General features: G+C 38.3%; 1 protein-coding gene across 1 annotated transcript in view; it reads right to left on the bottom strand.

Annotated features, from left to right (window-relative positions):
- The window catches only part of ARHGAP10 (Rho GTPase activating protein 10), a 235057-nt gene that overhangs the window by 192707 nt on the left and 24995 nt on the right, over positions 1 to 17355 (bottom strand). The window contains exons 5-7 of the mRNA XM_029950836.1: positions 13359 to 13460; positions 6466 to 6576; positions 4535 to 4639 (exon numbers count right to left, since the gene is read on the bottom strand). Of these exons, the coding sequence (XP_029806696.1) occupies positions 4535 to 4639; positions 6466 to 6576; positions 13359 to 13460 (318 nt within the window). The remainder of the gene's footprint in view (positions 1 to 4534; positions 4640 to 6465; positions 6577 to 13358; positions 13461 to 17355) is intronic.

Raw genomic sequence — 17355 nt, forward strand, 5'->3', positions numbered from 1 at the left:
AAGTTCACTGTTTAAAAAAATATATTTTAATGTTTTTATTTATTTTTAAGAGAGAGAGAGAGAAAGAGAGAGAGGGACAGCATGAGCAGTAGAGGGTTAGACAGAGGGAGACACAGAATCTGAAGCAGGCTCCAGGCTCTGAGCTGTCAGCACAGAACCCAACGCAGGGCTCAAACCCACGAACCATGAGATCATGACCTGAGCCCAAGTCAGATGTTTGCCCGACTGAGCCACCCAGGTGCCCCTATTGTTTTAAATCTGTTTGGAAGTATATATATACACACACACACACACACACACACACACACACACATATATACATATATATATATACACACACACATATATACATATGTATATATGCATATACACACTTTCTATATATATACACACACATATATATACACTTTCTAGATATATATACACACACACATATATACACACACATATACACACACTTATATACTTTCTATATATAACACACATATGTATATATTTTAAGAATAAATATATATATACACACACACATATATATATTTTAAGAATATAATAACTAATCCACAACATTTTAAAACAGAAAGAGGGAAGGGCACACACAGTCCTGTTTGGTGGCAAAAAGAAAAAGTTCAAAAGCAATTAAAAGTGAGTATAAACCTGTTTCTCAGAAATAACCACATTTGTATTTTTTTTTTTTTACACAGTCACGTCCAATCTCTTTTTTTAAAGAAAAAAAACACAGTTTATTATTTTAGTGTTCTATTTTTCTCACAACACTGTAACAAAAATATTTGGGCATATTCTTAAAATCTTCTTAACTATTCTTAGTATCTTCTGGGGATTCTTCATGAATCCTAAGATTTCTCACATTAAATTTCCTTCTAGGAAGAATTCTATTCTAGTCTTTCCCCACATTCCTCTGGGGATAAAGATAACAAAAGTTTAAATTTAGTTTTTTAAAATACCCGTCAATTTCGATGCAATTTATATTTTCCTAGAATATCTATTTTCTAAAAGCCATCTTGCTCTGTTTTCCTTTCCATGTATTACTCTGGATTATAGAAAGTGGATGTGAAATAAATTGCTTTTAAAATAACAAAAAATAAAAGAAGCGTGATCATTTTTACAACAGAAAAGGTGAAACCAGAAGGAAGAAAAGTAGCTTGTTTTCATTTTTTAGATAATATTTACCTTTTTACTGGTTAATATGATTCTATTTTTTACCGTAGTAAAATACTTAAAAATCAACCAAAATTATCCATAGCATTATATCACACAGATTATTAATGCTATGATTTGGTCTTAATATTTGGGTTTGTCCTTAAATACATAAACATACACAGCATAAAAATAATACCTAGCTGGGATTTTCATCATTTGTAGTTTTATATAGCCAGCATTTTCTTTTTTAAGCTAAGAGCTGCGATCATGAGGGAATGAGAGAAACGGCCAAGAAATGAGCAAATGACAGCAATCGTGAGGTCCAGCAGGTAGCACAGAATGAGAGCCATGCATTTCAAATGTGCAGGTATTTCTGAAGGGAAAAGAATTACTAAAAGCAAAAAATGAACAGCAAAGACACCTTGATCAGGTGTCCTCAAAGCTGCCAGTGAGGCAGAAAGAAGAGAGCCTACTAGAAAGAGTGCAAGAGCAGGCTCAGAAACACAACACAACGGAGAGAGGAATATTTAGATGAGTGGTATTAGGGCAATTTACTGATGACATCCCTTAAGTTCCAGAGGATACAGAAAAACTTTGCAGGCAACTGTTCTTTGCCCATTTCTCTACGGGAAAGCTGTTATCAAATGTGTAAGTTAACATCTGAATATAATAACGATATTAACCAAGTTATTTCGTGAACATCTTTTTAATTTTTTAATGTTTATTTATCTTGGGGGGAGGGAGAGAGAGCACGTGCTCACACATGCAGGGAGGGGCAGAGAAAGAGAGAGAGGAAAAGAGAGAAGCCCAAGCAGGCCTCAAGCTGTCAGGGCAGAGCCTGATGTGGGGCTCAAACTCAGGAACCTTGAGATCATGAGCTGAGCAGAGATCAAGAGTCAAGACGCTTGACCTACCGAGCCACCCAGGTGCCCCTTGTGAAACATTTTAAATGACAGCTTGTTTTAAGTTTGGCTTATAATACTTCATGACTGAGTACTGGCTCATTTATATTGAAATATTTAATCTCTCGAAATTATTTTGGTGTATGTAAGGTAACTAGATCCCTCTCACCATGCAGGCTTGTTAGAAGTACTTCCATCCACAAGCAGGCTGTGCAGGGGTAGTTTCACTGAAGCCCCCAGGAGATGATACTGTGTCCACCCCACCTGTCACCCCAGATACTAAGGCTCAGCCAGCTTCGTGGGCAGGTCGTCTGCACAACCACAAAGCATCTCGTGCTCAGAAGGTCACACACTTGGTTTAAGGCGCTGCTGTCACAGAGTTGCAATTCCTCAATTTTAAATAAGGGCCCTGCCTTCCCATTTTACACTGGTCCCACAAATTATGAATCCAGTTCTGCCTCAAGGTTCTCATCCAGGCCAGCCTGCAGCTGACAGATGACATCCAGACAGAAGAAGTAAATTTCTACAAGTTAGATAGCCAGTTGGTACAGGAGTGTGATTTATCCTCTACGCTAACTATAGTGTTCTTTCACAACACTGTTCTGCCGTCTGCAAAAGTATTCTGAAAAATCATAGCAACATTAGACTATTTCTACTAGCTACAGAGACAATTTCAAAGTAGAACTAGGGGCGCTTGGGCGGCTCAGTCAGTTAAATATCTGACTCTTGATCTTGGCTCAGGTCATGATCTCATGGTTCATGAGATCGAGTCCCACACCAGGCTATCTGCTGACACCACAAGCCTGCTTAGGATTATCTTTTTCTCTCTCCTTCCTCCCTTTGCCCCTTCCCTACTCATGCTCACTGACATTCTCTCTCTCAAAATAAATTAAAACTAAAATAGAATTAGAACTGATTGAGGCACCTGGGTGGCACAGTCGGGTAAGTGTTGAACTCTTGGTTCACAGCATGATCTCACAGTTCATGAGTTCGAACCCCGCGTTGGGCTCTGTGCTGAGCCAGAACTTTCTCCCTCTTTCTCTGCCCCTCCCCTGCTCGCTCGCTCGCTCTCTCTCTCTCAAAGCAAATAAACTTTAAAAATCTATTTTAGTTATCCTAAAAATAAAATTAGAACTAAACTATACACATACATTTTGACATATTTTTAAATCCTGTTACATTATGATCACTGATTGGGGCGGGGCGGAGGGAGCAATGTTGTACTCTCTTAGTTTTTAACCCAGCTCAATGTCCAAATAATCTACAAATACAAATTGACATGTGATTTACCAAAAAAACGAACAAAAAATAAGCTTCATTATCTACATTTCCAAATGTAGGAAACTATGCCAAAAAAGAAAAAAAACAACCCAAAAATTGGAAACAAAATCTATACAGAAACCATTTCTCCTCAGTCTCTAAGATTATATCAAATGGAAAGTCAGGCAGCCACAGCACAGACATTCCCATCTTCCGTGTGTCTTCCAGTATGAGCTTGCATGCATGTGTTCCAAAACTCACTCTTTTTCTATCAAGACCTAAAAGTATAATAAACATAACCTGAACAGCATTTCAGTGAACACTTCCAAAGTCAACTCAAGTGCTGAGAAAAAAAACAACCACCACCTTGTAATCAAAATCACATATATTATGATAGTTTAATAAATTAATAAAGCTCTCCTAAATCTCTTTATCCAAGGCCTCATTGAAATTTCCAGGAAAATAATATGGTCCAACTGCAACTGTGAACTCAGTACACATAAACACAGGGAAGAAATTCCTCTTGAACCTGTAACCAAAAATCAAGTAAGATATGCAGATAGAAGAAATTGAGATCATTAAAACTAAAATGCCTTAAATCAATTTTCTTTTGTCTGTTCCCTTCATGGAGCACTGAAAGTTACATAACAAAACTTATCCTTACAAATATCCCACAAAGTCCAACATGGTGACAGTTAACACTGCTATAGAATACATTTAAAAGTCACTAAGACAGTAGATCCTAAGTTCTCATCAAATGAAACAACATTTTTTTCTGACTATATAAAGTGACAGACATTAGCTAAACTCTCTGTGATAATCGTTTTTTAATGTGAATGTCAAACCAATATGCTGTACAATTGAAACTTATATAGTATCGTATGTCAATTAAATATCAATAAAGCTGGAAAAAGAAAAAGAAAAAATAAATTATGTGACTTCTGATTTTAAAAAACATACCTACTGACTTCTGAAAGGCAAGAAACAATTCATTAAAAAAAAAAAAAAAAGAACCGCCAGGTGGCAGAATTCCGCAAGCTCCACCTTGATGAAGAACAGTTTGTTATGCTGAGAACTGACCAGAAGGTGGCCACATAGCCTCAGTTTCTCAGCACCAACAGCTCAGTCTGGTCTTAGTGTAAGCCTTTTCCTATACCACGTCAAAAATACACATCTGAAACATCCTTTACACCAGAAAGCTTTTATTTCCTTACATTCTGAATGTTGATCTGTAGTTCCATTTTGTAGTGATTGAAGTCTTTGGCAAGTTCATGGCCCTGATGATAGAAAGTAAACATTCCCTGAAAAAATGACAGCATCTAAGACAAAGGAGGAAAAATGACATTAGCACACACACACACACAAAAACAAAACTCAGGGGCAAGAAGAAAGAATAAAAAACAGCCACAATATTTCCCCCATCCCATTGCAATTCTATTGAAATAAAAGAATTGAAAAAAGTCACCAGAATTCAATTAAATCTAACTGCATATTATTTATTAATTTGTATTTTTAAAAAATGAAAGACTTGTGATTTTTGCCTTAAATATCAGAGCCATTACATAGCTTTTATAGTGCACTCTGCTGGAGAAATGGTACAGCATCCATTTGTTCTTTTTAGTCAAGAGAATCTCCGTAACCATTTATAACTGAAACCCTACCACCATAGGTCAACACAATCTGTAACAAAAGTGAAATCACAGAATCAAAGAGCTAAAGGCCCTCTCCAATGGCGTTCAGTTAGCACAACTTCTGTCTTTTGTCTACAAGGGCGGTCCGTGACTGGGCCAGAGACAGGTAGAGATGGCAATAATTAAGCTCTGAGTTCTTACTAACCCTCAACCTGCCCTTCTTGATTAGAGGGCATCACCTCTGCCCAAACATATGAGTAAATTTCAAGTGAGTAAAAGCAATTTTGGGGTAGGAATTAAGAACATCCTGAAATTCATTTTCTTTATAATGTCACAGAGCATAATGATTAGGAATCTGGGACTCTAATGTCAAGTGGCCAGCAGAGGTCAATCCCCACATCAGCTACATTATGAGACCCTGGGCAAATTACTGAAATTTTCTGCTTAGTGAGATAATAAAAATATCTCCTTATGGAGTTCAGGTGTGGAACAAGCACACGGCACAAGGAAGCATTAGAACAATGACTTGAACAATGAGAACTGTAAATAATGTAGGTCATTATTATTCCTCTAAAAGACAGTTTTAAGGAGATGGATTTTTCCCCAATGGTTGAAGTTAGTCTATTAATCCAGCTGGACCGTTGCTTCCATGAATGCCAATTTTAAATTAATCATTACTTGGTTATTGTTGTTTCTCAAAATCACACACAGTGGATAACTGTATAGCACATAAATTTTATCTCACTAAAGCTGTTTTTTAAAAAAAAATGAGCAAAAACATCTATATTAAAATTAATCTTGAGAAATCATTAATTCTAGCATTTCTTGTTTTCACTGAAACCCACAGTATAAGTTTCCCTTCACATATACGTTCATATACATTATATATATATATATATATATATACACGTGTATAAGCAGACATATATGTTCATGTACATTACATGTATAACATCTATATAAGCACAAACACAAATCATATGTTTCTGAAATAACTATGAAGAACTGCCAGAGTAACTCACAAAATAGTTTCAAATGCTCCACATGCTGGTTCTTAACTTAGGTTGCCATGAGCATGGAGTGTGTTAGAAATAATCTGTTCAAAGTGCCAAGCTTTGGATTGGTGTGCTTGTTTCAGACAAGTACAAGACTCTTCAGAAGAGTAAAGATTATCCGTCAACACCACCGCTCACCCTCCTACCCTAACACTTCTTTCACAGGGGTTTTCTTTAAAGGGTAGACCTACAACAGAGTGGCAGAAATTGCATCTGATTGCAGACTTGTTGAGAAATAATATTCACTACGTGTTGCTGCACAAAGGTGGCCAAGAACCACTGAATTGAAGGTGGTTCCTTGACTTCATGGTGAGCGGGGTCCAACCTATACAATCTATGACGTCTTACTTCCTATGTATGTACAACAGGCCCCAGCAAGTGTACAGTCAATCTAGAAAGACAAATGTTTCTAGGATATCTACTAAATCTAACAGCAGAACAACTTTCTGTGATACTTACAGGTTCCACAAACTCGAACTTCTTTCTTTCTTGGATCTCCTGAAGCTTACATACATACTCAAGAGACAGTTCATAGAAGTGCTGCCGGTTTTGCTCCACTTGCATATCTGCCTACGGTAAAGTAAGAGAGGCTGGTTACATCAGAGACGGTGAGGAGTGAAACACAGGATCAGAGGCCAGCAGTGCTATAAGCTCTGTGCAAAATAAGCCCTACAGCCTGGTTTCCTACACAAAGTTGTACTGGAACATAGTCGTGGCTACTGGTCTATAGATCTTCTATGGCCACTTTCCTGCTAGAACTGCCAAACTGAATACGATAGCAGCCACACGGACCTTACAGGTTGCAAAAGTATAGAGCGTTGTACTATCTGACGCTGCAGAAAAAGTCTGCCAACCCTTGCTCTTTATGATGAGATTTGCCCCAAAGGACTGAACAGCTAACCCCAAAGGACTGAACGCTGAAGTATGGCTCTTCATGAAAGACTCACCCCAACCACAACTGACACCCAAGGTTGAACACTTAGGATCAAAATCACATGAACATGATTTCCACTGACAAATCCTCTAAGAATGCAGTTGGCCTGGGAGAGTCTAGTCACTTCAGAACTCGTGAGTAAAGGCAGCAGGTGAGGAAGTGGCAGCTGTGGTACCATCTCAAGAACCTGGTTCCTAAATACCATATGATCTGGTAATTCCACTTCCGGGTATAACCCAATAAAAGCATTAATTTGAGAAGACATGAGCATGCCTATGTGCATGGCAGCATTGTTTACAATAGCCAAGATCTGAAAACAGCCTGTGTCAAATGATAGATGAATGGATAAAGAAGACAGGATACATATACAATGGAATATTGCTCAGCCATAAAAAAGGATGAGATCTTGTCACTTAGGCCAACATAGATGGGCTCAGATGCTGTTATAGTAAGTGAAATAAGTCAGATATAGAAAGACAACTACCATATGATTTCATGTATATGTGGAATCTAAATAACAAAGCAAAACAAAAAAGCAGAAATAGACCCATAAACACATAGAACAAAATTATGGCTGCCAGAGGGGAGAGGTGAGGAGGATGGACGAAATGTGTGAAGGGGTGAGAAGGTACAGGCTTCCAGTTACAGAATGAGTCACAAGGATGACAGGTACAGCATAGGGGATACAGTCAATAGCATAACGGTGTTATGGTGACGGATGGTAGCTACACCTGTGGTGGACACAGCTCTATCTGAAACTAATGTAAAATTGTATGTCAACTATATATAATCAAAGAAAAAAGAAAAGAGACTGGTTCTCAAGAGGTAGACCAGAGCCTGAAACCCTTCCATAGGCAGTCATGCAGTTAAATCCTCAAAATGTCTCCTCCTCTGGGAGTAAACAGGCAGCAGATGGTCAGGAGACTGTTCAAAAAAAAAAAAAAAAAAAAAGTTCCAGCTTATCTGGTCTAACGAGAAGGGCAATGGAGAGGAACAGGGTTCCATGGCGGCAGAGCAGAGAAAGAATGCCAGACTAGACACCATTTTTACAAGGCATCACATATTTCTTAACTTGGCCAATATTACTTTTAAAGGCATTTATCTAAACGTTTCTCCAAAGAAAATAGATATATGGCAATAGCACCTGGAAAGCCGCTCATCACTAATCATTACAGAAATACAAATGCAAGAGAATACCTCACGCCTATCAAAAAAAAAAAAATGGAAAATAACTACAACAACAAAACTATTAAAAAAAAAAGGGGGGTTGCCTGGGTGGCTCCATCAGTTAAGGATCCAATTTCAGTTCAGGTCATAATCTCATGGTTCAGGAGTTTAAGCTCTGCATTCTGGCTAGGTGCTGACAGCTCAGAGCCTGGAGCCTTCTTTGGCTTCTGTGTCTCCCTCTCTCTTTGCCCTCTCCCCCCTCAAAAATAAATAATAAAACATTAAAAAAATTAAAACAAAGCAAGTATTGACAAGGATGTGGAGAAACTGGAACCCTGTGCACTGTTGGTGGGAATGCAACCTGACGAAGCTGCTCTGGAAAACTGCATGGCAGCTCCCCCAGACAGAATTACCACATGACACAGCAAGTCCACTTCTGGGCATGTGCTCATAAGAACTGAAAACAGGCACTCAGAAAGATTTATCTAACCATGTTCATAGCAGCACTATTTTCAATAGCTAAAAGGCAACAGCAACCAAAGTATCCACTGACAGATAAATGGATAAGCAAAGTGTGATATATATACATATACAATAGAATACTATTCATCCTCAGAAAGGAAGGAATTTCCCACACAGGCTACAACATGGATGAACCTTGAGAACACTATGCAAAGTGGAATAAGCAAGTCACAAAAGGCCAAATACTGTACGATTTCACTTTTATAAGCTACCCAGAACCAACACAGGAAGTGGAAGGGAGGTTAGCAGGAGTTAGGGGTAGGGAGCTGGGGAAGTGTTATTCAGTGGACACAAGTTTCAGTATTAAAAGATGACAAGAACTCTAGATCTGGAGTGTAGTGTGGTTCCACAATGATGTAAAGGAACTTAATGCCACTGAACTGTGCCCTTGAAAATCATTAAATGCATACATTTTATGGTATGTAATGTGACCACAACAATCTTTTTAATCTTGGAGGGGAAAAGTATTCACCTAACGTGGCATAAAAATTTTTAGCATGAAATGATTTTTCAAGTAAAATAATGTTACAGAGGGGTGCCTGGGTGGCTCAGTCAGTTAAATGTCCAACTTTGGCTCAGGTCATGATCTAACAGTTCATGGGCTCAAGCCCCATGTCAGGCTCTGTGCTGACAGCTCAGAGCCTGGAGCCTGCTTCAGATTGTGTCTTCCTCTCTCTCTGCCCCTCCCATACTCATGCTCTGTCTCTCTCTGACTCAATAATAAATAAATATTTTAAAAAATAATGTTATAGAAGAGTGTTATGTTACTAGGCTACTAAGCTAAAATGAGAATTTCTACTTAATACTCATCAAAATTATCTTTTTTATGCCTCTAATAACCAGAGTTTCAAAGTTCAGCCACCAGCAGTTAGCAGATACAACTGGGGGGGGGGGGGAGTTCAATTTTGTTGCATATTTAATAAAATGAAGATGTGAAGAGCTACAGGTAGATTCCTCATGTTTTGGTTACAGGGAAATGTCCTTCAAGAAAATTACAGAAGGATCATCAGACTTAGTCAAGTAGGCTCCTTCTTTTAGCAGATTTTCTCACCTGGCTGTGTATATGATTCCAATTACCCTGGAATTCATTGCTGGTCAACCTCTATACACACCCTACCATTCTGGGTATCCACAACTACTCTGCCACACACTGTGTTATTTGATCACCAGAATCCCCGGGATTGATGATAACCTGTCGTTTACAACAATGCCAAGGACACCCAAATGTTACAGAGAAGCACAGTCCTTTAGAGCCTGACTCATGTCTGAAAGGCAATCACTATACATGAAATAAAGCACAAAGCTTCAAAAACCCTTGGAATTCCCAAGGGATGGGAGCCTCTCTGGAGTTTACGTCACTGGGGTGACTGGGGTGGAGCCTCTAGATAGCCTGGAAAGGGCTAGAACTTTCATCCTGCCTACTGACCTCTGGCAAAGAACTTACAAAGGAAGTTCTGTTAAAAAAAAAAAAAAAAAAAAAAAAAAAGACCCTTGAACTTCCAGGTCTATGAGCACCGGTATGTGCGCGGAAGGTAACACATCTTGGGGATAGAAGTTTCTGTGCTTGGGACCCTTCCAGACCCCACCTTATGAATCCCTTCATCTAGCTATTCATCTAGATATTCTGTATTATTCTTTACAATAAATCAGTAAGTATAGGTAAATGTTTTATCTGTTCTGTGATCCACTCAGCAAATGAATCAAACCCGAGGAGGGGGACGGGATGGAGGTCTAATTTATAGCAAGTAGGTCAGAAGCACAGCTAACAACCTTGAGTTGCGACTGGTATCTGAAGAAGGAAAGTGTTTTAAGGACTGAGCCTTTAACCCTATGGGCTGATGCTGTCTCCAGGTAGATAGTGCCAGAGGTGAGCTTACTGATGGGCGGGTGGGTGTGGGAAAACACACATTCAGACTGTACTTCTACTATACCAAGCAAAAGTGGCATTTTTAACAAACTCCAATTTGATCATCACCTAATTTCTGGCCGTTCCTGGCATAAATATTTATAACAAGAACAGACCATTCTCATGCAAAGTTATTCACAAGATCTACTTCTCCAGTCATATATACTGAAATATAATCAATTGACTGCTCAAAAAACAAAAATATACCTCAAGAATTGACAGAAATAGGTTTTTCTCAAATGTCTGATACTTGTTCTAGTGCAAACATTGATTAGAATTTAGGGATGGGGATGGAAAGTGAAGGTACTGCACCCAATAAACATAGAGCTACAGCTAACAGTCCTAACAAAATTACCAAAATAGCCAGCCTGGTGTCTGCCACCAGTGTCTCCTGTTATTTCCATTGGAAACAAAGAGAAAGAATAAATGATACACGTTTCCATGCCTTCGTTCAGTACCGCTCTCAGCGACCTTTATAAACCTCTTAGGCTCCTCAACTCAATTCACTAAAGATGAGCAGTATGATATAAGCCTATGCCAAAATCAACGAAAATCCAAATCTAACCTTTTCCCTTTAAAGAGCATCCCCCCTTTTAAGGTCTTCATGTTTGCAATAGAAAATGGTTTCAAGTGGGAGTTTGTATGTTTGTAAAGAGTAAACAGCAAGATAGGACAAAATTATACTGTTTAAGTGAAACTAAAATTATCCATCTTGAGAGTCTCTTCAAATTGCTGGTCTGGAGTCTGATTATCTTTGGGAATGATGAAATTGATGCAGCCCTGGCTCACAGTGCAAGCACCTCACACGTCTTCATTCAGTAAATACTTATTGCCTGCTCCATGACTAGTACTATTCTAGGTGTAAAAGACAGACTTCTAAATAAAACAGTGTCACTGCCTTCAAGGAGCTCGCAAACTAGTGCAAGGAGCCATGTAACGACCAAATACTGAGTAGGTCGAATGTTTGTAAGAGTATGAAAAGGTTAAATCAGCATAAGGGGACACTTTAAATAAGACGGTCGGGGACTTCTCTAGTAAGGCGAACTCAGCGGAGCCGAGCGCACGTGAGAACGCGTGGAAGAGTGAGGCATGTGGGTCTGGGCTCAAAACGGACCAGGCAGTAAGGACAACACAAGCAAAGCCCCGCCCACCCCACCCCACCCCCCAGCACGGAGTATACTTGACCCAGCCCATCTGGAGGAAAGCACCCCGTGCGGGTGGGAGGATAGGAGGACGAGCCCAGGGCCTCCTGAGACAGCTACTAGTGCGGAGTCTGAAGAAGACAGCAAAATCAAGGCTCACCCACCTTGCCGCATAGAACATAAACTGTAGGAATATATAGGTGTAAGCAGGGAGGCCAGTTAAGAGCGCTTTGCAGTAATCCATGTGAGAGATGCCACCAGCACAGGCCAAGGTGATGATGGGGGGAGGGGCAGTAGGAGAAGTGGCCTTATCCAAGAATATTCTGAAGCTGAGGATGACATATGCTGACAGACTGGATGTAGGGTAAGGGAGGAAGGGCCAAGGATGCCCATAAAGATTCTGCCTAAGCAACGGCTTCAATAAGATACCTAATTAGCCAGTGAAGACAGAAATTTACTTACAGCATGAAAATCCCTTCAGGGTCCCTGAAAAGAGAGATAAGGGGAGAAGACAGGCAGAACGCTGCTGGCATTAAGAAGAGTCTATAAAAACAAAACAGCTGTCATTTCAAAATGGGCAGAGGAGAGGACCTGAGAAAGTGTATTAACAACTGTACGGTTTTCTACACAACGTGGAGTGAGGAGAGAACAAAGCCCTACCTACCGACCATATTGTGGTGAGGATTAAGTGGTATAAAAACACCTTCCTCTTTTATAAAATTCCAAACGCCATCCAAATGTTATAGTTATTAACGAGGAAAAGATAAATGTGACATGTGGGGAATGTCAAAATGACCACACACAAACACACACGGTTTGCAACTAAATATCTGACATTTAAATATAGCCCAGGTCTATACTAGAGCCAGTGTTAGTGTCATTTTGATGATACTTCAGTAAAAACATGTTACAGTGGTACATTATGCCCAGATTCCTTATGTGTTTAAAAATAAACAAATGAGAAAACTATCACACTGTTGTGGGATGAGTCAAGATCCCAACAGCTGCAAACCAGCATTATTTTTAATGAAAACATATGTTCCAAATTGCAAACCACTGAGTTCCCATTCAAGTGTGTTAGTGAGAAAACACAAATGCCAGGGAGTTTAGAAAAGAGAAAGACAGACAAAACGAGAGATAAGATATAAATTCCTTTCTCCTTACACATGGCTCCCTCAAAAAAAAAAAAAAGTCTATTAACACAAGTAAAACAGATGCTCTCTTTCCAGTGAAAGATTAATCTTATTTAATGGTGAATCTTCAGCATTAAATAAGATTAATACTGCCTTCACATAAAAGCAGAATGGTATATGAGCTTATTAAATTCAATTCATTTCTTCATGAAATCTTGAAAGCCAATTAACGAATCTATTCCCAAAAAAATAGTATATCTCTTCTTCAGTAATCCTGGATAAAATTGTTCCTGTGAAAATACACTCAGAATAAAAAATGTTAATACTATGAATCTATACTGAATTAATCACTGTAAGATGTATTCATTATTTTGTGTCTTGTTCCACAAGAACTTTTTTTTTTCTTAATTCATGGCATTACCTCTTGGTTTTTCATCCCCAATATTCCTAGATGAAAAGTTTACAAAAGAAAAGCACATTTTAAAAGGAAAAGACATGCACTGCTTATTGACTGTAGGAACAAATTAATAGAAAAATAAAAACAATACCTCTTGTAAATGTGAGTCTTTCTTTTTGGCTGATAAATTCAAATGCTTATCAATTAGACTATAGTTTTTTTCTGTTTCTTTGTCAAACTTCTTTTTTTCTTCCTACAAGTCAGAAAACATAGACAACTATGATTAAAGAGGAGGGAAAATGCACACACAAAGTATCTACTGGGACGCTCACGATATGAATGGTATCTAAAAATAAATAAAGTTCCACCAAGTGTGATAAAGCTACTTGAAAAATCTCTCCGAACCATGCCACTGCTTACTAATCGTCAAAACAGCATTAGGACTGAAAAGTCACTCATCTCTTCTTTTTTTCCTTTAATGGGCTTTTTACCAAACACATTATTTTTCAACTCTTCATACTCAGTGTTTAAAATCAACTTGTCCTTCATTAAAAGAAATTAAAAAAAAAAAAACACAGGCTTTTACCAGGAAACTTGTGCAGATTTTGGCATAGAAATGGGATGCTTTTAAGAGAGAATAAATTTTGATCTACGTAGAAAAAGGAAGCATCATCACAATAGAGCGGTGGAGGGGGAATCTTGGGAAAGATTTTAATTGTCCAGTGTGGATTTAACAATAAGATCCTCTGATCGGAACATCATCTACTTTCCCAAACCCTCCCAGTGATTTCTAGAACACTACTTAGAATATGTATCAATAGGTCAACAGGGGGTAAACACTGACACCTTTGTATTGAGACTCTTTGATTAGCATTACAAACATTTCTCAGGTACTACTTAGAACTAGCATTTGTTTTCCTTTTGTGATAGAAGCCTTTTGAGAAAACAAGCATCCTAATTGTTAAATACAGAAAAGACAGACTATCTCCTCTGCCAATTCAAGTGGATTTTTAATAAACATTTCTGAGCACCAATAAGAGCATACTATGTCCTCATGCCCTCAAAATGTTTCCATCAACTTCAAACTCTCCCTAACTCTCCAAGGGCTCCTGGAAAGGAACATTCTCTTCCCGATTTTCCAACTTCAATTTTTTAAAGCAAAAATAACGAGCGTTTCCCATTTCTTCTGATATGATCTTTTTATTAGGCAGAGACTGAACGAAGTGCGTGAAGTCTATTTCTTCAGATTTGTCATTACTTTTCAGGCTGTGGGACTACAAGAGGTGTGGGAACCTAGGACAGAGCCTCTGAGGGCTCATCCCACGTGAAGGGAGGACAGGCAGTCTCAGGAATGGATGTTTCTTTCCATTTCTATTCCAAGCAGAATTAGAAATCAGCTACACAACTTTGAAAAAAATTTAACAACATAGAACTGTAGTTTTCTTGCTGAAGAGGTCAGAGGCTTTTGGTTTGTTGGTTTTTTTTTTTTTTTCAGTACTCACTCATTTTTTGATCCAATCCTAAAATCCTGTGACCCTATGGATCGCCTACGTATGACAACAGCCACACTTTTATTGACACAGAAGCACTTTTTCTTTATGTCTCTAGATTTCATTTACAGCTATTTTTTTAAAGAGTTTAAGGCAGGAATACACTCTTACTCTCTTTTCTACTTTTTATTACTACACTCTTCATCAACTGTTTTGGTGACTCAGAAAAATAGAGTAAAATAAGCACATGGCCACTGTTTCAGAATCTCCGCTATTTTAACAAGCTGACACGGTAGAATGCACGCTGGATTCCGTGTCAGGACACTGGCCCTCATCCCGGCCACTTCGGACTGTGACTCTGCACCAGCCTCACCGCGATCTCTGAGCAGGTTTCTCACATTTAAACAAAACAGGAAGAGAAGGCATGCCGCTGCAATCGCCGCAAGATTACGGCAAGGCAGAAAATGTTCACCAGTGCAGATTCGTACTCACCAGGAATACTGAGAATATTTTTACACATTTGATTTCATCAGAATCACAGATCGGGACAAAGGAAGCAGTGATGCTAAAATCAGCAGACAAAACACCCAGCACACTCAGCAGCAGCGATGTTTGTGAGTTAAGACGTGGGTAAAGTTGAGAATGAAAGAAAGCAGGGGTATCAAAGGCTTTGTGCAGAAAGAATTCAGCCAAGAAACACCATTCCACCTACCAAAGACAGTGGAAATGCATTCGCTCGCACGTGGTATGGCGTTACACAAATGCTGCTGGGTTTTGTTTTTAAATCTTAAGACTTGATTATTTCCTCTTGCATTTGTTCTCAGTGCCATTACAGAATAATATTGTTTCTTTGTGCTCATATGGCTTTTGTGCTGAAATCATGTGAATTTGAAAAGGGACTGTGTTCAAGTAGCATCCAATCAAGATTAGAGCCTTTTTCTTCATCAATTATCAGATAAACATAGACACATCCACATATGTGGATTTATATATTATATATATATAATAAATAAATATATAAAATAAATTGAGCAACTTAGGACAAAAGGTTCCATCAAGGATCAAATTACATACTTGAAAATTTCTTTCATAAAACAGCTTTACAAATTCAAATATGAGCCATGTAGTAGCACAATGAGTGAAGCAAGGTCGAAGCAGAATTCACTAAGGAGAGGCGGGGGCAGTGGTAAGCCAGATAGCCCACATCTATCCTAGAGGAGAAAACGGACGTATCACAGCTCCGGTAGATTTTTACCACATGGGAATACAGGCTAGTATACAGCCATGTCATGGGATTTTTTTGAAACAGCTGAAAAACCCAGTGATTTTTTAGATAGTGACAATATTTTTTTACATTTTAACATGAGTAAACCAAACCAAATTTTGTTTACAGATTAAATATGACTCACTGAAAGTCAGCTTTTAATAGGTTACAAAACCTTTGTCCATGCACCACCCTCCCACCCACAAAAAATTAAAGAATAGTTATTCCTTAAGATAGTGTAACCAAGGGCACCTGAGGGGCTCAGTAAAGCAGCCAACTTTGGCTCAGGTCATGATCTCATGTGCCCCACGCTGGGTTCTGTGCTGACAGCTCAGAGCTTGGAGCCTGCTTCAGATTCTGTGTTTCCCTCTCTCTCTCTCTCTCCTCCTCCCTCCCTCAAAACTGAGTAAACATTAAAAAAATAAAAAAAAAAACAATGTAACCAAATAAAGATGTATGCTGTAAAAATGGTAGAGAATTCAGAAACCTAAGAAACAAAACTTAAATCATCATCAATCTTTTAAATATATTAGAAATAAACATACTTTTTAAGGTTGTATCATAATTAACTGGGTAAAAAAAATATTATTCAACCAATGGTGTTGATATAATTAGTTAACTATTTGGAAACAGAGAACCACATCTCATAACAGAATTAATTCCAGATGGACTGAAAGAGTCATGAGTAAAATATGAAGCCATAAAAAAGAACAGTTTCATCATATCTCACAACAGAGGACTACTTTTTGAGCAAAAAAGAAATGGAAGAAGTCATGAGAACGTCTAAATATCAAAAACACAATAAACACCCTAAAAGACCAATGACAAAACATGGAGAAAATGCAACTAATATATAAGAAGAGGAAATATTTCTAACACATAAAACAGTCTTAAGGTTAAGCAATATTCTGCTAAAACCACATTTTAGTATTTCCAAGGAAAAATGAATACGGAATATATAAGGAATTCACAAGAGCTTGATACTGTGAATTGTCCACATTTCTTTAGAGTATTAGAATTTGCTTTGGAAGTAGGGGGGAACTTTTTAAACTTACCAGATAACTCTTTTAAATGTTTTGGTTATTTTATAAATTTCCTGGGATGAGGAAAGGAAAAGGTTTATTTTACAACTATACATATTAAAATAATAAGGCATGACTAGTCTGGAGAACTAAATACTTTCTTAGAGATTCCTCCCCTATTTAAGGAAAGCGGGGGGGGGGGGGGGAGAGTACCACACATTCAAGAAACAAGATTCATACTACGCATATACTCAACAGGAACACCTTTTAAAATGCAATCCTGATACCTAAGAGTTTTGCGATCTCTGTCCTTACCTCTGCGGGTCTGCCAACATCCTACAAGCCTGGATGAAATGCCATCTCGTCCATGAA

Source organism: Suricata suricatta, chromosome 1 (assembly GCF_006229205.1).
Source record: "Suricata suricatta isolate VVHF042 chromosome 1, meerkat_22Aug2017_6uvM2_HiC, whole genome shotgun sequence".
NCBI lineage: Eukaryota > Metazoa > Chordata > Mammalia > Carnivora > Herpestidae > Suricata > Suricata suricatta.